The sequence below is a fragment of the Limulus polyphemus genome, unplaced genomic scaffold, assembly GCF_000517525.1.
Source record: "Limulus polyphemus unplaced genomic scaffold, Limulus_polyphemus-2.1.2 Scaffold1109, whole genome shotgun sequence".
In the NCBI taxonomy this organism is placed as follows: Eukaryota; Metazoa; Arthropoda; class Merostomata; order Xiphosura; family Limulidae; genus Limulus; species Limulus polyphemus.
The window spans coordinates 108,783-132,007 of NW_013666719.1; the positions used below are offsets into that span (position 1 = coordinate 108,783).

Consider the following 23,225-nt stretch of genomic DNA (forward strand, 5'->3'; position numbering starts at 1 on the left):
ATTGTTGTCAATGGTACACTGAGTTTGAACCATTTACAAAATATCAGAATAAACTATATATATATATATATATATATATGTATCAGTTAGACTGTTTTAATTCTAATGCAATAACAACAGAAGTGTGGGTCTTACTACAAAGCAAAGATTGTAAGAAGGAAAAATATAAAATTCTTATGTGGTACTGGTACTAGTAGTATTACGTACAAATCACACAAGTTTATCATTCTAAATACTGAATCATATTATTATTATTATTATGAACTAAATATAAAATTATGCTAAATTATTGAACTCAAACTACAAATTTAAATTCAAAAGAATATAAAAAATCACAAACTCTTTCAGTTCAAAGCCTTAAGTGTAATTCATGTAAAGACTTTGCACTCGATAGCTCTTAACCCTAACAATCGTTGATCAACTTCTTTCCTAAAAAATATATCTATTTTGAGTTAACCTTTCAATATAATGATTAATGTACACAGATATACGATGCAGCATATAAAAATAATAAAAGTCACGTACATCCCATGCAGTTTTTTCCAGAAGCAACTTTTCTAACGCTTATAGAAAAGCTCTATTGGCCAGTACTAAATACAACCTCTACATAAAATGGCAGTTACTATAATAAGCACTACCCACATTCATATTGTAAAATCCAGAGAACAACGTTTCATCACGTGCTTTCCTCATCATCCTATGATTTGTCAAATGTGAGATACAGTGATTGGAATAACATGGTACTGAAATTGACATCTTCGACTAAGATTGGCTAAAAGTTTTACAACCGAGGTTTAACACGCCCAGCTGCAGTTTTATAAAGAAAACAGACTAGAAAAAGGTTTAGATACCAATCATAGATGGCAGGACCAGTGCTGAAGTGGAAAGAAATATCTTAAAAAAATTTTGAAAAACATTTTCTTCTTAGAGGGCGCTTATTTATAGTCTAAAACATATTTTAGGAATTTTTTCATTAACTTCCTCTTTAAACTACATTAAATAGTACAATTTTGTACAAATAATTGAATGTCATGCTACTATTTACAAAAATAAAATCTGAAATCCAATAAAAGATAAGTTCTCTATCATTTTTCAATTCACAAATGTGATTTTGCTATCACAATAGGACAAAATGGCCACGGCAAGTAATGGGTTGTAAGTTAAAAACAAAACAAAAGAATACACATGCATGTAATTAATAAATACTAATGTTAGAACCTAAGTGCGTAATTAAAATGAAGATTACATTGTTGAAGTGTTGATATGGCTTGGTTAGTTAGCTATTTCTATTGAATTTCATATCATAAATACTCTTGATATGTTTAGCTGGATCTGAGTTATATATATATTTCACTCAAAAATACTAAACATTTTTCACAAGATTTTGGATGAATTCAGAAATAATCATACCATGCAAAGCTTTTGTCTCTCAAGTTGGGCTTCTTTCTCTTGGAGTCGATTTTCCCACTCTTCCAGTTGTTTCTGTTTTTGTGATAAGTCCCTCTCTGCTCTTTTCATCAACTGAAGTGTAGCTTCAATTTCTTGCCTTTCAAGTGTAAGAGCAAGAAACAAGTAAACATGGAACATTCACAATAAATTAATGTACATAAAAAACAAATAGGGGTATATACACACACACATATAAACAACATACTCATAATATCTACTTTTCTCTCTCAAAAAGGTTATTTGGCCACACATTACCAAATCAAATGCCAAAATGAACAGTCACTAATTGTCTTATGCCATATGATTGGAGCCAAGTTAAATCTTAGAAGATGCAAAGACTGGATTATCACAAATAGAAAAAAAATAATAATAAAGACTTAAAAATATAATTTAAATAGAAAATTTCTTTTTTTCCCTGAAAAGCTTAAACTGAATTATCCATGTTACAATAACTTTTGCTTTGCTAATTTGTGAAGGGGTTGATATAGTGGCTAATAATAAATCATTCAAAGATATACATGTAGTTTTGTGTGACACTTTTACTTCAATTTCTAGTTTATAAATGATCCACAAATAAGAACATGTCTCTTGTTAAAGGTAAAAATGTTTACATTTACATGTATATTAGTTTCTTGAAACATGGATAAAAAAAACAAACAAAAACAAACTAAAGAATACTGACAATTCTAATATATGTAGCAAATAATCAAGCCTTAGAACAGAATATTTAATTCAAATACCACAAATTGTGACAGGCAGACCTATAATTATCCTAACACTATTACTGTGTTGTAAAATAGTCTTGGTACTATTGCTCCTTTGTAAAAAGCATATAAACAAGCTATTGTATTTCCATGCTTTAAAATAATGTTTAAAAAAAAGCAGATAAGAATCACATGGTAAAAAGTTTTAGAAATGAACAGGTCTTCAGCTTATTGCTTCTTTCACCAATTTCTTTCCTGTATGATTAAATAATTTAAACTCTTCACCTACATGCATTCCGTGATTTTTTTTCCATCCACAGAAAAAAGACAAGTACAAAGCAACTGAATATAGTAGATCTTTATATATATATATTTCATACTGTATATATATTATGTTTCTAAACTTATAAAACTGAACATGCATACTATATGTATTAAACTCTGGTAGAACTAAATTAAACTAGGATAAATAACTTAGAAAGCATTCAAATACCAGCATACATAAGAAATTGAAAAATAGGGCCTTTATGAAATGGTTTAAGATTTTCTTTAATTCAACACTTCATTATGGTTTCATATTAAGTTTTGCTTGAGAGTACACTTTTGTCTCATTTTAGAGAAACTAGGTCAGCAAAAATGTCCAAATCTGAAGAAAATTCACATATAGAATAGATGGAAAAGCTTATATATATATATATTTATATGACACTTCCATAGATATTTTCTTTAGTGGCAAGCTGGAAGAATACTTCTAAATTAGCACTGGAGAATTGGTTAATCCTCTAGATATGGGTAGGTAAAAGTGAATATGTCACAACCTTTTTGCAGAATTGTATTAAAAATTTATTCAAATAATCTATCACTGTATTTCAATCAACTTGAATCAAAATGTAATTTATACCACATATTTTAATACTATATCAGTTTCAATTTCTCAATTTGAAAAGGATATGTTTAAATCAATTCTCAATCTTCACTTTTCTATATCACAAAACACTTGTTTGCTCTAGTTGGGTATATAAGACTGTTTAGTTTAAGAGTTGTTACTTAGTTTATCTAGTGATTTAATATTTAATGCTTATTTAGTTTTCATAACAAGCATGTTAAAAGTTAATTATTTTAAAAGCAATAGTTGTGACAAATTTCATTACATAACTTGGTATGAGTTGTACATTATGTATAAAGTTTAATTGTTGTACTATGCTTTTGTAATATTGTTGATGTCATCTTACTTGAAGCTTCCAAGTTTTCTTGTTATGTGTAATATTGTTGCTACTAGAGGGCTAGATAGTTCTAGATTTTTCTGTTGTGTGTTATAAATACGTGCGGATATAGGAAAGCAAAGTTAAGTGAGAGATAACTGAACAGATCTAAACTGAGTGATTGGCAGTTTAACCATGACAAACAATTTCTAAAGAAGTTAAAGTAAATTAGTGAAAATGAAGTTAGACTGCGTGTTTGTTAGTTTAACAGTAACAGGCAATATCTAAAGTGCATTTCACAGTAGCATTGTAACAACAGAGATAAAGAAGAATAAGTTGTCTTGTTACAGGGTGTTCTAAAGTAATTGAACTTGCCTGTGTGGAATTTGGCAAAAAGGAGACAATTATTTAAAGCTCTGGATACAACTATGATAACCAACAGTGTAATGAATTTTTGTACATATGTTTGACTTGTTTTGAATATATTATTTTAAAACAAGTGGATTGTGTGCTGTTCATTTATTGTTGACATTTATCACTAACAAGTCACAGACACTTACTGTAAAAAATCACTGGATCCAATAAAAACCCAACATTTGGTGACCCAGCCAGTATTATACAGTGGTAGAAGAAGGTGTGAATGATAGTGGAAGTAAGCAAATATAAACACAATTGTAGCGGTGGCAAAAATAGTGCAGAGATTAAAATCACGCTATATAACCATGTCAACTGATTTTGATAAGTGGATCAAAAGAGGTGAGCATAGCAAACTACAAGAGTTTGTTAAACAACAAGACCTAGAGAAAGAAGTTCATAGACAGAGCAGAGAGGAAGAAAGACCAACAGAAGATATGGAAAGAGAAAGACTGAAGAAAGAAAATGAGAGAAAGGAGAGACTGAAAATAGAAAGAATAAAGCACAAATTGACAAAGAAGAAAAGGAGAGAGACTGGAAATGAAGAGAACAAGAGTACAAATTGAGATTGCCAAACTCACCCAACAGAAAGAGGAAGGACCCAAGAATGACAACGGGGTCAGGACCAGCTGACCTAAGCTGCCCAAATTTGATAAATGGAAAGACAACATGGAGGCTTCCCTGGAGAGATATGAAAGATTCACCCAAAATCAAAACTGGGGCAAAGGTGACTGGGCAGTCTGTCTCAGCCCACTTCTCACAGGAAAAGGCCTACAAGTATATGCAAGCATGACATTAGAAGATGCCATAGACTATGACAAGTTAAAAGCGGCCTTGCTGAAACATTATGAACTAACCGAAGAAGGTTTTTGTCACTGATACTGGAGAAACTGTATTTCAGTTTGTGGCATTTCTATGGTGATACTTCGCAAGATGGACTGACATGGTCAAGTGTGAAAATAGTTTTGAGGGACTGGCAGGCCTACTAATACATTAACAGTTCATGATCAAGTGTTCAACTGACATATTACTGTTCTATCACACTTCTTAAAGGAGAGAGCACCAAAACAAAGACATGGATGAGTTGAGATGATCAAGCTTGCAGAACATTGTATGTAAGCCCATGGAGAAAGTACAACTTGCAACTTCAAGTATAACCAGTTAAACTCGAAACAGGAGTGGCTGACTGGAAACAGGATGCCACCAAAGGTGACAAAAACTCAATGAATAAGAGGGAGAAGAGATGCTAAATTTGTTATAAAATAGGGCACATTGCAAAGGAGAGCAAGTCCATCACAAAAAGCAACAGCAGAAATCTCAACATAAAGTAGGTGGAGCTACTTACAAAGATGGTGCTGGTATGAAACACGAAAAGAGTGACTGTCACCATGGATGCTGCTGTCAGAAGAAGCAAAACAGAGACAACCCATCAGATTCACCACAAGAAGGAAGTGCTATTTCTGTGATTAATCAGTGAATGACTGATGGTCAGCTCAAGTTAGCAAGTGGATCAACAATGCCAGTAGTGATTGGAGCATGTGGTAAACATTAAGAGGTGCCAACAAACCATAACATGCCAATAGGTGAAGGCTATGTCTGGGACAAGAAAGTGAAAGTCCTACAGGACACTGGGTGCAGCAGTGAGAACCAGTCTTGTATCTGATGATAGGCAAGGTATATCTGTGTGTGTTAATTGGTGGGACAGTAGCAAGTTTCCCATAGCAAGAATAAAGGTGGACACTCCATACTACATGGGAGACCTTGATGCCATGTGCATCTAGGCACCAATCTATGACTTGGTGATTGGAAATTTGGAGGAACTAAACAGAAAGAAGACTAATGAGGCATCTGCAGTCACTACAACAGCTCATGCAGTTCGTTGCATGCAGACCCATAATGCTTGCATTAGAAAAATATAGCACAAAAACTCTAGCTACACCAAGCAAATCTGTTAGCTATAAAACTAATATGTTTCCAAGTTAACTAGTCAATAATTTGCCAGCTAGTTAACTTTGGCCCCACTGACCACCTTCACCTACAGTCAGCAGTGTACCTTCACCATGAACCAAAGTTCAGTTTTATTATTAGTTAAGAAAATCTAGTACTGAAAAAAGAAATGTTCCTTTGCTTGTAATATAAAACTACAAATTTATGGTAATAATGGCAAGTAAATTATGTAATTTTCAATGTCAAGATTATACACATTATATATAAAAATTAACATTTTCCAACACTGAAAATGTATTTCTGATAAGATACTTACCTCATCTTACATAATAGCTTTCCAAATTCAATGCTGCCTTCTAGATAAGATACTTACCTAATCTCATAAATAGTTTTTCCAATTCAATGTTGCCATCTAGATGCACAATTTTCGCTCACTACTAGCCTTGAAACTCCCACCTAAGATTATGTTTCCATGTGATATTGCTGTGCTGTTGCATGCAAATGAGGATGCAACAACCCTCCATCAATAGGAGTGTGACACACCCTCCTAGTGCAGCTGGATTCCTCTATACTGATTGTTCAATCATCACTTTGAGATTAGGTAAGAAAAGATGCACCAGAAGTGTGGAGGGTGGGTGGAAAGTGTGAAAGGAGGTATCTTTTGGAAATACATTTTTAGTATTGGAAAATATTAACTTCTGATACGATACCTTACCTCTTCTCACATAATAATTAGAATGCCAAAGTGAAGTGGTGGAGGGATTGGTGCAAAAGTACCTAGATGAGTCCCTTTCAGAAAGTACCCAAAAAGAACCCCTGGGGTGTGATATGATATAACAGTGTTTCCCAACCTTTTTTCTGCAACTCCATTTCAGCAAACAATGAGTGCTCATGCTTCTTTCTAACAAATTTTTAATACAAGTAACAAAAGTGGCATCAAAAGAGATATGCTCAACAAATTGACAAGAAGCATTGGGGTGGGCATTGCTTGCCACAAACACACCCACACAATAATTTTGCTCAAATGGGTTGAAAGAAAAACCCTATTTATTAAGGTTTAATTTTAACAAGTATAACTTTGAAACCCTCAAAACTTTTCTGTCCACCTTCCCTGATACCCCCTCAAAGTTTACTGCCCCCCTGAATTTTAAAAACGTCCACAAGGGTTGGTACTGCCCAGGTTGGGGAACACTGTCCTATACCATGGAAATGTATAGGGGCACACCTGTAGGAGACCACAGTTTTTCTGACACAGGGTACACTCTATGCCTATACTGAAAATATGTGTCACTAATTTGACCAGAAAACAAGCACAGTCTAGAATCTAATTATAGATGTGCCAAATGATGTAGTGTGGCTAGGGTACATCAGATCATACGTAATGGGTCAACTCCAGTTCAAAACCACGACACAACAGATATTTTTCACCCAGTCTGCAATAGGAGAAGGGTCTGTACCAACCATGAGAGAGGGCTTATGTTGGCTGGTCCAGTGCCTATCTAACATCAAACTGCCCAGGAACCAACATCCAGCCAGCAGTAAAATGAGGAAAAGCTAGCTGTAGGGGTGAACTGTCTATTCCATAGTAGGAAGAGGATCCACACCATCTAATCCAATAAAACACTACTGCCTTACTTAATACTGAGTGGAATTTGTCACACTCGGGAGGAATCCTCCAAGGTTCATCACCCCCAGAGGCTAGAAACTGGTAAGCAGCAAAGACTCCCATACTCCACTAGAAGGGTGGAGGGGGTGAAAAGACACTGAGAAGCCAGAACAGAACAACATCTTAGGATAGTGCAATGGATGATCATGAAAACCCCATACTTAAAAGCAGGCCAGCTCCAGTTTATTCAACTGGGACTGGAAGTTCACGATAGTACATAGTTCATGAGTGGGTACAATCTGAATTAGGCCTTGTTTAGTAAATTATATGCACAAGGATACCTCTAGCAATCTTGTGGAACGCTCCATCTTATCAGTGAATGCCATATCAAGTCTGAAAAGGCTCTACATAGTGCAGATTTAGTTAAGTATATCCTGGAAGGCATCACTTACCACTTAGAGGATTCCTGTGAAGTATAAGAGAGCCCTGTAAAGGTATGAGAAATAGAACTTAACAAGTCAGAGCCAGTAAGGTGTATGGACAATTGTGATAGAAGAAAGTCTGTAGTCCGATGATGAAGAAACAGCCAAATGATGAAGATAATATGCAACAAACTGTCCACATACCAGACAACACAATCTCCTTCAATAAACAATGGAAGTGAGCATTCAAGGATATAATAAGATGTCAGATTTGTTGAGAGGTAATTTGGAAATGACTATGTGAATTGTTATCCAATGAAACATGGGATAAAAAGATGAGTTTATGAAGCTATCCTGTTAGGTTAGTGGAAGAAATATCTCGATTAGAGTAGGGATTCCAAGGAACAAATATACGGGATCATGAACCTCAAAAATGATCAATGTGGGCCAAATAAATCAAACCACACAAACAGGACAGAAAAGGCAATCAGGATCACAGTGAGAATAAAGGTGAGAAATGGATGGAAGGGAAATAGGAGTGAACATGCTGACCCCTTAATGAGCTGCAGACATTAAAGGTAGAAAAACATGATCTAGATAAAGAAGAATATAAAAACAATGGAAAAAATACAGGAAGAATGAATGACATACATGTCAATGGTCATAAGCAAAAAAAAGTAAGAAATAGGTTGTAAGTGAAAGATGTTACAAGGAGCAAGAGGCTAAAGGTTGAAAAGGCAAGAGCATGGTGAACAACATTCAGATCCCAATTAGGCAGGATAGGGAGGATGAAGGTGTTGAAAAGAACAGATGAGCATAGTAAGTATTGGAGAGGACAATACATGATGGTAATGAGAAAACCTGAAAATATTAGATACGGCTACCCTTTAGCCAGCAATGATCAACGGTGATAAACCTTCACTAAAGAGCCACATAAAAACTTCAGAAAGATGGGGTCAGAATGATGGGAAGGGAAGAAAGAATGACACAATGACTAACTGTGGAAATGCACCATTTTCTTTGTTAGACAAGGAGAGAGAGAGGGCAAATGGTATGAGGAAGAAGGAAGGTTACTCATGAAGAGAGTATGGAACATCTTGCAAGGGACAGGACAAAACCCACGTGCAAACCCAGAGTGATGACACTGTGGAATGGGAGAAGGAGGAATGTGGTTGAAGGAGTAGGGTTCATGATGGAAGTAGAGGAAGAGTTAATTATGGTTAAGCTGGCCAATACAGAGCTATGAGGAGAACCTGACATGAATGAGGAAAAAAACACAAGGGAGAAGATGAATAGGAGGGTAAACATATATAAAAAGGTTGGACCAGACCTGGCAAAATGCAACTACAGTTACATCTGATGGATGAGGAACTGGGAACCAGGAAATGGGAAGTTTGGTGTTGAGATGAGTGACAACTACATCTATAAGAAGAGTGTCTACATGACAGCACAGCCACTTGAACACCTGAGGATTGAGAAACCATTCCATTGGTAATATCTTGTCAGGCCTCAAAAGATGACCTGCAACAAGATCAAAGTACCTGAAATATGATAAGCCATTAGTCATACTTGTAAAGAATGGGCCCAGAAAAGGAGTTAGAGATCATGGAAACAGAAAGTGAGGCTGAGAGGAATGGTGGAATGTAATGGAAAGAAGGTGAGTGGAGGAAAAATTAAGTCTGAGAAAGTCGATTAGAGGATCCAAACCCCCCAAGTCTGCAGAAAAGACCAAAGTTTGGAAATTTAAGAAAGGTAATACAGCTGGATGTTATGTCCATGCAAATGAGGTAACAAAGTAAGGAGGATTAGGTATGCATGCACTAAAGATGGGAAATGAATCCAATATGGACTTGAATATCTGGAGGGTAAGTATAAACATAAAAGGTAGAAGCAGGAAACAAATTACAAAGTGAAAGAGAAAAAGAAAGTAGCATACTTTAGAAACCCTGTCCCAAAATTATGAAAAAGGCTTAGGTAGATATGAGACAGCAAGGGTAGAAGATTAGGCAAAAGTAATTGGTGGGAAAAAAACTGAGAAACATAGGAGGAAGAATTTCAGGTAGAAAAGAAGGCCCAAGCCGCATGAAAGACTTCATTTCCCTTTGCACAAAAGCCATTACCTCATCAATGGATAAACCCTGACACCATTGGAGTTGTTAGTCAAGCATGAACAATGTTGTGTTGTTCCTCACTTGACAAAGTGGAAGTTACTTACACACGTAAAGTAATAATGTGGAAATAAAAGGCCACAAGATCTGCAGATGCTGAAAATGTTAGAAAATGAAAATCCAACAGTTAATATTTCCACAACAGGTAATGTGTTTGTATACTTCCACAAAAACAAGCACCAATATCTGAATAGCTCATGAGCAAAAACAAAGATATATTAACATATGAGTGCCAAATTGAGATGTGATGATTGAATAATCAGTATAGAGGGAGCCAGGTGTACTAGAAAGGTGTGTTGCACTGCCATTGGTGGAAGGTTGTCCATGCTTATTTGCAAACAGCAGCACAGCAATATCACGTGGAAATGTATGATCTTAGATGGGAATTTCAAGGTGAGTGAAAATTGTGCATATGTAGAGCAGCACTGAATCAGGAAAGCTATTATGGAGGTAAGGTATCATATCAGAACTAACTGTTATATTTTCAAGGTTTAATAAACTATATATTTTTGTGAATTCTGGTTCTGCTTCCTTGTTTCTCAAGTAAATTTCAAGATGCCAACAAAAATGAATGATTGCATATTCCTGATATTTGTAACTGGTTCATTACTCAACAAAAACAATCTGTTATATTTACTAGCTATCATAACAATTTCATAGTTGCTGTTGTACATTTCTTAATGTTTAAGTTGCACATAAAATTTATAAATCCAGTTATTTATCAAACTATTAAAATATGCTTTTGATAGTGTATTTTCACTTTAATGACTAAAAACATTGCTCAAAATATTCAATCTGAACAATGGTTGTTACAGATTAGTGAAATTACTTTCTCAACCTCAGATAGTCATTAGTTGAGAGGTTAGCTTCCAACTATCAAGTTCTTAGTTTTGTAGAAAAAGATTTAAGATACATGTGTATAAGTTAGATCTACTTTTGTATTTGTCTGTCTGTGAATTATCTTTAGTAAAATGTACAGATTTCCAAATAAATGTTAAAAGCAAGTAAGTAGCAGATTTTGATTTAGTATCAAAGTACATACTGAAGACTTAAGATCTTTGTTTCCATTCCTTATGCTTTAGGTGCATATCTTGTGCAGTGGTCATGCAGTTAGGTTAACTGGGCTTGGAAAGAATGTTCTCAATGGGGGAACCATAATTGTTTCAAAAAGTATTTTTTTTTATCTCAAATTAGAAATTTAAGAGCAAAAAAACAGTGGAAAAGAACAGAGATACATAGTCAAAATAAACTCTGAAAGAACAAATCCTTGGTCACAGCACCTGAAGTGTGACTTGGTAACAGTCTTTTGTATCTCATGTAAAACTGGAACCAATAGGCAAGTACAAAGTCTTCAGGCATTAAAGTTATCAGTGTTATCGTGAAAACTTGTTTTACTAATACTTATTCTGATGAATGTACTTATAAGTATATATACATGAAATATACTTAAATCACTTCATCTCCCTGTTCATTCAGAAAAGGCAATTTTATGCTTAAAATAGTTTATACTGATGAACTCAATACATTATAAATTTGATTTGCATTTCATAGAGTGGAAATAACCTGTCATATTAAGTCTAATTTTCTCAATGTAAAAACAATATTATGTAAATATACATTTAATGTTTTCAATAGAAAATGTACTTACAATTTTGACCCTGAACTAAAGAATATATATATATATATTTTTTCAAAGAGAATAATACAATGTTTTCAAAAACTTGAATGCATGTTTCTTATAATTCATTCCAGTATAAAGCATCTCATCATAAAGCATTAATGCATAAATACTGGCTGGTGATCAAGTTAAAATGTGACCATGAACATGAAACACAAAATGTACGCCAAGCTGAATAATGTTAAATAAGCATGCTAAAGCAAATACAGATAATGTCAACAAAAGATAAGCACTACTAATAAATAATCAGAAATAACACAGTAAAAAATCAAAACTCACCTCCAAACATTCTTCTGGCTCAAGTATAATGAAGCTGCATTACACAAGCTCTCTGTAAAATACAATTTAATTTATTAACAAGTTGTGGAACAACATATATATTCATACATATATTTAGTACATTTTATTATACAAAGATTATATATTTTTTCAAACATTTTTACTCAAGATAAACAGAACAGATATTAAAACACCCCACAGAGACACACAAGCATATACAGCTGAACCTAACACAAGAACAACACATGGAAAACATGAAGGGTCACAAAAATAATTAAAACAATTTAAGAAACCCAAAATTATAAGCATTGTTGAAAAGTAACTTTTATTGGGAGTAAAATAAACCATGATGAAAAAGTTCTACTTTCCAAGGGGTTTGAACTTTTTAAATCATGTTGAATCTAAAATGTGTCTGTAGTTGAAGAATCTATCAAAATCTTCAAGAAATGTTTCACCAAATTTGGTGAAACCCAGTACAGTGAAAACCTGCATTTTAGTGGTGCATCATTAACAATATACTATTGTGGTATATCCAGGTAAAAACTGAATTAATGTTAGAGCTACACCAGATGTGTTGACTTTTTAACTAGGGAAATGATCAGGTTATTGATTATGGAGTAATACTAAAACTTTTACAGACTGGATTGATACTAAAGGAAACAGAAAAGGAACACAAAGTGAAACACAACATGAACAATCTTTATAATAGGATGTAACAAAAACAGTATGTGTACCTACTTAGATGTTTTAAACATACTGGACCATTGCTTTCACTGGATCACTGGACTGACAGCCAATTTCTAATATACTATCATCAATGATGTTCCAAACCAGACTTTCAAATACCATGTTTTAAAGAAACTCTACATTTACCCAGCAAGACAGATGTTACACACATGGTCATTGTTATTACAAGTGAGGCTGTAACTACTAGATATCTCCTACATCCTGTCTAAATCTTTACATAAAGTGTTGTATTAAGCTATATTATACTTGGGTAGTAACAAGTATTATCTACTTCTGAATTCAATAGAGGTAACTTGAAACAAAATCAGCTTAATGGTTTTCTCAATCATGAGTTCTGTGATACTTGCACATATTCAGAACAAAGAATAAATATTATAATACTATAAGAAAATAGAAACTCATGGCATATTAAAATTCCACAATGTTTCTTTTCAGTTAGAACTGTATGTGTGAATCTTAATATGCAAAAATACACATGAAAAGTGTTATTTGAAAGGGATATTTCATCAAATGAAAATATCAGAAAATTTAATTCTGAACATATTCTGAGGCATGAAAATATAAAAAGAAAGGAATAATAAAGTTTATATGGTGGTAATAAGTCTTTAAAAAAAATTAAATGTTGTAATGAGTTAGCTGATAACTAACAATGTTCTGTAAACACTAAGAAACAGAGAACCATTAACTGAAGGTAAAGTGTACTCACAATTACATAGGAAACTCACAACACAATTTTTTTGTTATAAACAGATTATGATAAATTGTTTGGCTACATTACGTGGCATCAGTTTAATACATTTTCTGAGGGGACCATATATGTATTCTATCAGTAATTCTAGGGTTAGAGCTAAAATGTTTACGAAACATTAAGTAGGGCAATAATTTTAGAATTCTAATTATATCTATTTTGTATGGTTCTTGTACTTAAATGTATACAATGGTTTATTGTGTAAAAGGTAGCAGTTACATCACAAGATGCACAATGAGATGGTACACTCGCAAAATATATCAGCTATTGTGAGAATATGAAGACACATGCAAAGTGTTGCATGTCATGTACATAATGATTTTTTTACATGGCAATGTGTTTTGTCTAGTGTTATGTGTGGCTAAGCATTATCCCTTATCTTTTGTTTTATAACATTACAAACTTTCCTTATAACAAATCGAAAAATTTCCTTACAAATAGAAAAATAATAAAAACACTGCTTTACTTGGTGATGTATTGCATGTAATATTGTAATCAAATATATTTTTCTTCAGTTTAATGTTTGTAGAAAAATTATTATAGAGATCAGAATGATTTATCATTGAAATATATTTTGCATACTGTGATAAAGTTTTGTAAAGTAAAATTATATTTTTCAATTCTGTTTCATAAAATTGTAATCTCTTTTAGTAGGCTATATTTTCAATGTTCTAATTCAAGTGTTAGCTAGAGGGCACAAGACATCACCTTCAAGTAAGTTTGTGTGAAAACACCTAGAATGTTCTAAATTTGATGTCAATAATCTAGTAAATTAAGGAGTATGAGGAGATGAGAGTAGATTATAAATGAAATAATCAGTAAATAACTGATCCAGTTATTGTCAGTTTTTTGCTTTAAGCTAGTGGTGAATAGTGAATGAGTATCAATTCTGTCATTTTAGTTCTGTGAAGTATTTGGATCCATGCTAGTGATTGGGTATATTCAATTATTCAACCAATTAGCTATGAAATTGTACAAGTAAGTTTATTTTTACATTATTCCTAATACTGTTAGTGAGTTATCATTTGAATCGTTTGTAAACTTAAGTCTACAAAGTACAAGTTACAATAGTGTACGAGTAAAAGCAGCTTGTAGAAACAGTAAGGAAGAAGCAAACTTATTTGTTACTACTACAAAGACTAGACTTTGAATTATTTTCACCAGATAATCCATCCAACAAAAGAAGAATGTTGCAATAATATCATAAACCAGGTACTAATTGGATTTTACTGAACATAAAAACTATACACTGTTAACTAAGTAATTGTTAGCTGACAGATGTATTTCTTAGAATTTGTATTATATATGTATTATTAATCACTTAAATTTTAAACATTAATAGATCTAATCATACATACAACACAGTGACTTCAAACAGTTTATGTATACTGCATACACCTCCTATATTGATAGGTGTGATTAATTTGCAGCAATGTAGCTACAATGATCTAATATTCATAATTTTCTCATAGAAAGCTACTTTAGAATTATTTTATACCTCATCATCAAAACTGTTAAATTTTAGCAAAGACAGAACATGCTCATAAATTAGTATAAAAGTATTAAAACTGTTATGTTTTATTACATTATGCCAAAGTTATGAACATTTATTTCACGAAGAAAACAATATCTAAAGTTATATATAACTGATCAGTCTTGCTTTCAAATTTATGAATATTTAATAAGCACAAATTAAATAAATATGCACATTGATTCTCTTAAGCAATGCACAAATAAAAAGGGACAGCAATTTACATACTAGCCATGAAAAATGTCTATTACACTAAAATTATCTATCAAAATATTGCATGTAAGAAGGTTAAAAATTATTAAAATGCACATAAAAATGTATATTGACTTTTGCAAACATCTCATTCAAAATCAAAACTACATTCACCTATTCTTTAGTATATTCATAACAATGCTCCTGTAATCTAGTGGTGTTTTTTGGGGACAGACATGAAAAAAAAAACCAAGTTCAACTGTTCTTCTATTAGATTAAGGTTATATTTACATACTTAATGCAACTGTTAGAATGTTAAACAAATACTGTGTGCAACATGGACAGCTGTTTTGTCTACTAATACAATTACCTATGACCCCTTATGATGGCCATATTAACATTACTGACTTTGGATGCATGTTGGGTTTTTTCACACTAATGTCATGTTTTAATCTTCAGCTTTCCATATTGATAGGTAAGAAATATTCTTTTTTCCAGAATGTTTCCTCGCAAGTGAGACTTATTCAGTTTGTAGAGTTTGAAAGAGAAACCAGTTGAATTTCCCAGTACATGTTTGAAATTACTGGTGCCAAAAACAGAACTGGAAAAATTATTGTGTGAAGCAAAAAAAATTGAACAATCCAATGACACTACAGCTGCATTTTACTATAATAGTTAAACATTGAATAATTATGATAAATAATGTCTGACTATATTACTAAATATTTGCAAGTGTACATGCATAGTTGGGTGCATAAATATGCAATAAGGTTTTACTGTGCCATAACATGTGGAATTGAAGATGTCCTAATTAAAAACATATTTTTCAATTGTTCTTACTTTGACTTATAAGAACACAACTTGAAAAGTTATTTTCAAAATTTGTCTTCATCCCCCACAGGTAGCTTGGCCTCACCTTTTTGCAGCATGCATTTAAAGAACTTGGTTACTGACCATAAATGGCAAGTACACATACATTATTGTCTGCATGGCATTTATATTGCCGACTTTACAATTACCAGCAAAACTTACTTTCAGGAACTTACTGCAATATAATGTTGTGGATGCAAATATTATTTTTTCAAGAGTTAAGGTACAAAACTAATACAGTTATCTTACTCTACTGTTTGACCTGCAAACCTGAGTATTTGTTTGTATTAGCATAAAGCTACAGAATGGGATGCAATGTGTCTAAGTTGGGTCTGAAGTTCAAATATAATTATGTTAAGTATGCTATGTTTCACACTATATTAAAGAAATAAAATTACAGAAGAACATAACTAAGTAGTTTATTTAATTTACACAGCACTTTTCTATAGCAACAGTCTAATTGTGGTATGTTCAGGTAAAACCAATTTCCCTACAAGTATTAGATAGGCAAACCCATATAATAGCAGATTTGATCAAGAAACAAGGGGAGTGTTCTGAATTATATAACATGACTGTAAAGTAATGAGTCTTAACAAATGTAAATAAATGAATAAAATCTTTACTGTTACAAACAGGTAGAAAGCACAATGTGTGTACTTGTGCAGATGTAATGAGTCATTTTTACACCATTACAGCATATAAACTAAATAACCAAAATTTCTTTAAATCTTTATATTACTATAGTAGGCAGAAAACATATGTTATCCCTGCATATAACATTTTTCATCCCTTCTCTGTTTCAAGCTTGCCCTCAAGCCAACAATTAAATTTAACTTTAAAATAATAACCTTTAAACTTGTAACATGGTCTAGAAGCATGTTAACATGACTTTGTTTCTAAGAGCACTTGCACATCACACAGATGACAAAACCCTTTAACAAAAAACCATACTAATACATAAGATAAAAACCTTTAACACTGACTTAAATTCAAATAATACACAGCATAAAAAAAAAGAATAATTGAAAAGAAAACCTTTCAAGCTTAGTTTTAATTACATGGTATGACAATAATACTAAAAGAAAAATCCTTTTACTACATTAACACTACTTTAATATCATCAAAATGAAAGGCAATATCTAAGTCTGCATTATTAAAACAAACCTCTTTCACTAAAATCTGTAAGCAAACTCAAGAAAAATATGTCACAAATCAAAAATAAATTCTTTACAGTTCAATGTAAAATAGTTATTATTTTGTTTTTTGAATTTCACACAAACCTACATGAGGGCTATCTGCACTAGCCATCCCTAATATAGCAGTGTGAGACTAGAGGGAAGGCAGCTAGTCATCACCACCCACCGCCAACTCTTGGGCTACTCTTTTACCAACGAATAGTGGGATTGACCATCACATTATAATGCCCTCACAGCTGAAAGGGTGTACATGTTTGGTGGGATGGGGATTTGAACCTGCGACCCGCAGATTGCGAGTCGAGTTCGCTAACCACCTGGTCATGCCGGGCCCAATGTCAAATATACAAATAAAGTATTATTCAGAATTTTCAAACACAATACATAAAATAAACTTGCAATTGCATAAAACACATGAAAAATGATCCTTTAACTTTAACACAATGTCAAACATAGAAATATCTTTCAACACATGAATACCCTTTAACAATGAAAAACATGACATACTCATCAACACAGTTAAAGTCATGTACAGGTAAGCACAATCATGCAAAACTAAAATAAAGAATTAAAAGAGTGGACAGACTAATACAAAAACTAAAATAAACAGAAAGTAAAATAAAATTAAAACTTTCTAACAATGAACATCTTTTAAATTCCCAACTTTAACAAATATTTAAAGCCCCCCCCCCCCCGACATACACACATAATAAAAACAAAGATAACTATACAGAAAGTACACAAAAAAACCTTACAGTTTAAACAAAAAATCAATCCCTCTTCACAAAAGCAAAAAGGGAAAAATAACAAAATAGATTCTACATGGTCCTACTTAGGCAGCCAGTGGTCAATGGTCTGGTTTTGAAGTACAGCCTTTCTCTCTGGTGGCTGGAGTTTGTCCACAAGAAAGCTGGCTTGTTTGGATAATCATCATTGCAACATTCTGGTCTGAACCCACCCATCTTCTTGGGACATGGGTGCTCCTTGTGATGCACCTGGTACTAGGAATAAATCTGTATTCTTTAAAACCACTGGTAAAATTGTTTTCTCTCTTTCTTGCCATAGTGTCTCTTTGTTCAATAAAAAATTCACCACCTATAATATGTCTCAGTTGTAATTACGTTCATCCCTGCCTATAGCACATGTGCCCAAGGAACTTAAGAACTTCCTTATCCCCTAGATTCCCTGTATTTTAATTTGACCAGCTACCTCTGCTTGTGGTGTCCCCTTTTGCCCCTCTGAAGTTGTACCTGGCAATGTCATTGTTCAGTCCTTAATTCCAGGGATGCTGTTCCTCTCATTGCTGGTTGAGTGCTCCACTATCAAAGATGGTAGTGCAGCCCCTGGACACTACAGGGCCAAATGATAATAGCTGCTGTGAGTTCTCTTATGCAATGCATCTTCATCCATGGTTCTCGAGCACTGTGCATGTCAAGCAAGGCCAGGATGTTCTAGCTCCAGCAGCTTCACTTATATGTCCATTCTGTAGGAACTTAGCATTCTCATTTGATGAATAATAGCTTCATGGGTTCATGCTTCAACAAAAAATCATGGAAGGCTTCACTAACATGATTCACTGGAATACTGGTTTCAGGTCAGGAACATTGTTTCACTGTTGAGGAAAAGATACTGGCTGTGGTTGGAAGTTGACTTCAAATACTGTAAGTCTGGAGTTAAATGCAAAGGTTCACTGGGTTCTAGTTAGTCAAAGGTTCAGAAAAGTGTGTAGGTTAGAGGAGGGGTTGTGATGAGAAGTTATAACCTAAACTAGGTACTGGTCAAATGACATGTCTACAGGCTTAACATCTACTCATCTCATCCATAGAACACATACCATATAGCCCCTAGATTCACTGGGTTTTCATTTGACCAGCTATCTGTACCTGTAGTGCCCTCTGCTGCCCCTACCATACAATGGGAATACACATGCTGAATTCTCTAGCTCAGCCTCATTCCTAGCTTATCATCTAGTTATTCCATAAACAGAGTCCAATCCAAGTTGGAAAGAATAAGGGTTGAATTTACTTGGGTACTACACAGTCAAGCTAACTTGGGTTAGGCATCACTGAACTCACCTTTGATTGTAAGGCTTTGCCAATACTTTGTCTTTCATCAGGTAATTTCTTTCATGTGCAGAACATGTAACACTTATGGCATGAATTACAAGATTTCATCATGCAGATTGCACAATGTTAAGAAAATATTTAGTAAAACTGTTTGCTTATGAAAAGATTTCAATTTGAATGACTGAAAATATCCTTATCACAATGAAATGAAACACTGGATACACCACTGTATATATATACATGTTGTGATATTAAGCCATCATTTGTGAATTTTGTGTACTACTAACAATTTCACCCACTCATTAATATTTCAATGTGTTCAAGTTAAGATATTATTGCACTATGCTTTCGTTAAACACCTGGTAAACTTGTGTTCTTTAAAACCACAGTTAAAACTCTGTCTTGTATCACTTACCATAATGTCTATCTCTTTGTTACTATCTTCTCTTCAATAAAACATTCACCACATACAATATGCTTCAACATCCAAATTGAAACATTATCTCAGTATTAATGAACATTACACATACTTTGCTGGTTATTCATCACAGTTAACCTCATATTCATCACTTCTTAACATTGAGATAACTCCTTTGTCTCTATGCTCTCATTGTATTCTTCTTATTTCTTTCATATCTTATTATTTTTATTACCATTCACTGAGGGTAGTTTTAATTAAAACATTTATGAAGAACTCTGAATAATGTTTTCAACATGCACATGCTCCCATACATGTGTTTGCTTATACAATAGTCTACATACACATGCCACCATTATGCTTTGTCAAATACTCTGGGAATTTAAAAAACCTTGCCTCCAATTACTGTATGAACAACTTTGTTATGCTCAAGTAATGTGTCAAAGTTACACTTGGTAGTGATGATAGTGTTATCTGGGGACTGTCAAACTGAACTAAACTATAGTTAAGACTTCATAAAATAAATAATCACTGAACAAAAATTCTATTTACCAAGATTAAAATTTGTGCTGTTACTACTTTACTCTAATACACACTCAGGGAATGCTGGACTCCCTCAATGATCATAAATCAACTTTATTTTCCACAAAGATTGATGAGATCTCTAGCAAGTATTGGATGATGTTCTCTGTGGAATCTTGGCCATTCAGTTAGATTGTTGAAGTGATTCTTTCAAAACATCAAATGACACTTTGCATCAGAAAATTCACCCAATACTCTGAAAAACAAGTTGATGCAGTGCCTTTTCAATGACATGATCATTCTGTCAATAATCAACTGATAACTCCATAATGTAGTCCATAAATTATATATCAATATCACTTGAAAGCTTGGAAAGCAACGAACACCACATTTTTTTCAGTCCAAGATCAAACAAGTCAGTGAATGACCCAAATGTCAATAATTGAGTAGTAGCAGCCACAAAATGTAGGTTATACATTTTGCTAGACCTTACTACCAAGAGCTCAGAAATCAATGAACATTATTTCCTTTCAATCATTAGGTGCAAAACTAATGATTGTCATAGCTTTGATAACTGAGTAAAAATTGCAAGTGTAATGCATACTTTGTGGCAGACCTTACAACCCAATAGCTCAGAAAGCAAGGATTGCTAATTCTTTTCAATCATCAGAGCTCAGTGTAATGATAATTCTAGCTGTGAATAATCATTCTTATCTATACTGCTCAAAAGCTGACAATGGCATATTGTCTACCAGTCTTATATGTTAGTTACTTCCAATTTCAGTAACAAGAGTTTGGATATCTCACGTCCAACGTTGGGTACCTTGCATTATATGTTAAGAGGACCAGCTTGACAGAGTATCAGGTATGGACCAATGTTGCCAGATCAAATTTGCTTTCATGCAGCTGGCATGTACCAGAACCACAGCCAGCAGCTGCATTGGAACATCCCTTCGTTCACTGTGTTGCCTTCCTGAGTTGTTTATGAGTGAGTTCATATACATTGATTATAGCTGATCTTTTACACACTCTTGGGGACACTGGGGATTTTTCCTTGTGATGGAGAGCCATACATTATGTCTATGTGGAGTAAACTTTTTAACTGAGCATGAGCAAGTTTGACAAACAGCCTGTTAACCCCTGTTATGTTGTTCTATGTGCACAAAGGTGGGTTACACTTTAGTCTTAATGTTGTGCAAAGTCCAGAGTATTTCTTGCTGTAGAGCTTTGGCACCCATTATCCCTTTAAACATGGGCCTGGGTCTTCTGTACATGTCACAACATTCATAGTCACAAAGTTATGTTCAGAATTCAATTAAACAACTGTGTAGTTTATAATTCAAGTTTATACATTTTCCAAGTTGTAATTTCTTAACTTCAAAAGAAGTTTTAAGAAATTCTCAATCTTCATTTCTCAATGTATAATAATGCATCTGCTTTCTGAATTCTTCTCTTTTAGCTTCTATAACATCTGTATTATAGCATCTAAACTGCCTGCCTTATGAGACACAATCTATAAACAAGTCTAAGGGCAATGTACAGTTTCAAGGTTCTAGCTTTCCCATTTAGTGAGGTATAAATGAAGTTTCCCAACCCACAACAGAAGCCCACCCATCTATCCTTAACTTTTAAGTCAGTTTTCAAAACCATGTGTTCTTATTTGATGTATATGTTTATAACAAACAGAAATAGTTTATTTTCTATTTCAGGATTGCAATAGATTGGAAAAAAAAAAAAAGAGTGAGTTGGTGCTCATAGAATTTAACAATTTTTTTACATTGAATAGCTTAGTTAGAAAACACATTTTTGACCATCTTATTTTAGTGATTTACAAGTTATTTATCTGCAAGATACATTAATTTTTGTTTTGATAAAGAACTTGAAAGAAAAAATTAGGATTGGTTAACCATGAGTGCATTATGTCAGGTCTTCACATGCAAGTAAATATGTGTATGAGAATCTCAAATGTGTTCACACTGTGATATGTTGCTGATTAGGGATGAACAAACAATGTACAAGCCAGGCAATAAACTATAAAATTAAACTATATATAATAAGGTAAACAGTTTAAATTGTAAAGATAATTAAAGCAGCAAATAATTCATTGAAAGGAGAGGTATTGTTCATTTAATTTTAATAGTTTTCAAAATTTCATTGATAATTTAATTACAGATAATGTTAGAGTAATGAAAACAAAAATAGATAAATATATATAAACTTTTACCTTAAAATAATTTGGTATTCATTTTGAGGGTTCTAGAGGTTATGAAAATGAAATATGAAAACTGTAAAATGAAAAGAAATATATCTGTTCTTAATATCAAAATCATCTTGCACTCAGACTGACTCAGTAATGGCTTTGGAAATTCACAGGTAAATTTTTACTTTAAGTACTTTATTCAAAATTTTAAGTTGTCATGTTTACTAAAAGCTTGTAAAATCTTGTAAAGATACTCAGTAAACTCAGTGTACTAGTAAGTGAAGCATCAAGATTTTCAAGTTCATGTAAAATGTTCGACTCATATATAGAGAGAATTAACTGCAGCACTGCCAGAGAATGATGCCTTGCAGCTTGATAAGAATGGTATAGCATACCTTCTTGCACATACAAGTGCTACAAGTTATTTGCATTTGTGCTACTCTCCTCTATTAGTGCTAACCATGCTTGACCTTGCTGGAAAACAAGGAGTGCCCATGCTAGGTCCAGATCCTTGAGTTGCTCATCTCAGAGGTCCTAAAGTATTAACTTCAGAATCAATTTCTCAGTGGAGTCATCTATTTCATGGTTAGCTTTTGCTAAGGCCAAAACAGTTGTTGCCTCAACCCATACATGTGTCAAGGGACAGGAGGTTTCAACATTCCACAAATGGACAAGGTCTCATCATGTAGCATGACAGTCCATTCATATTTTCACCTGGGGGCCTAGACGAAGAACTATGACAAAATCATATTCTTGTGACATTGTTATCCAAAGTGCTATCAACCTTTGAGATTTTTAAATCTTATTAACTACTTCAACAAAGCATGGTCTACCAGGATGGCAAATGTCCTACCTTACAAGTAGTGGCA

General features: G+C 33.4%; 1 protein-coding gene across 3 annotated transcripts in view; it reads right to left on the bottom strand.

The window, feature by feature from the left end:
• Positions 1 to 23,225, bottom strand: part of LOC106462172 (mitogen-activated protein kinase kinase kinase 20-like) — a 194,229-nt gene that overhangs the window by 53,172 nt on the left and 117,832 nt on the right. For all 3 annotated transcript variants that reach the window (XM_022389353.1, XM_013922070.2, XM_022389354.1), the window contains exons 11-12: positions 11,870 to 11,921; positions 1,411 to 1,546 (exon numbers count right to left, since the gene is read on the bottom strand). In XM_022389353.1, coding sequence (XP_022245061.1) covers positions 1,411 to 1,546; positions 11,870 to 11,921 — 188 coding nt within the window. The remainder of the gene's footprint in view (positions 1 to 1,410; positions 1,547 to 11,869; positions 11,922 to 23,225) is intronic.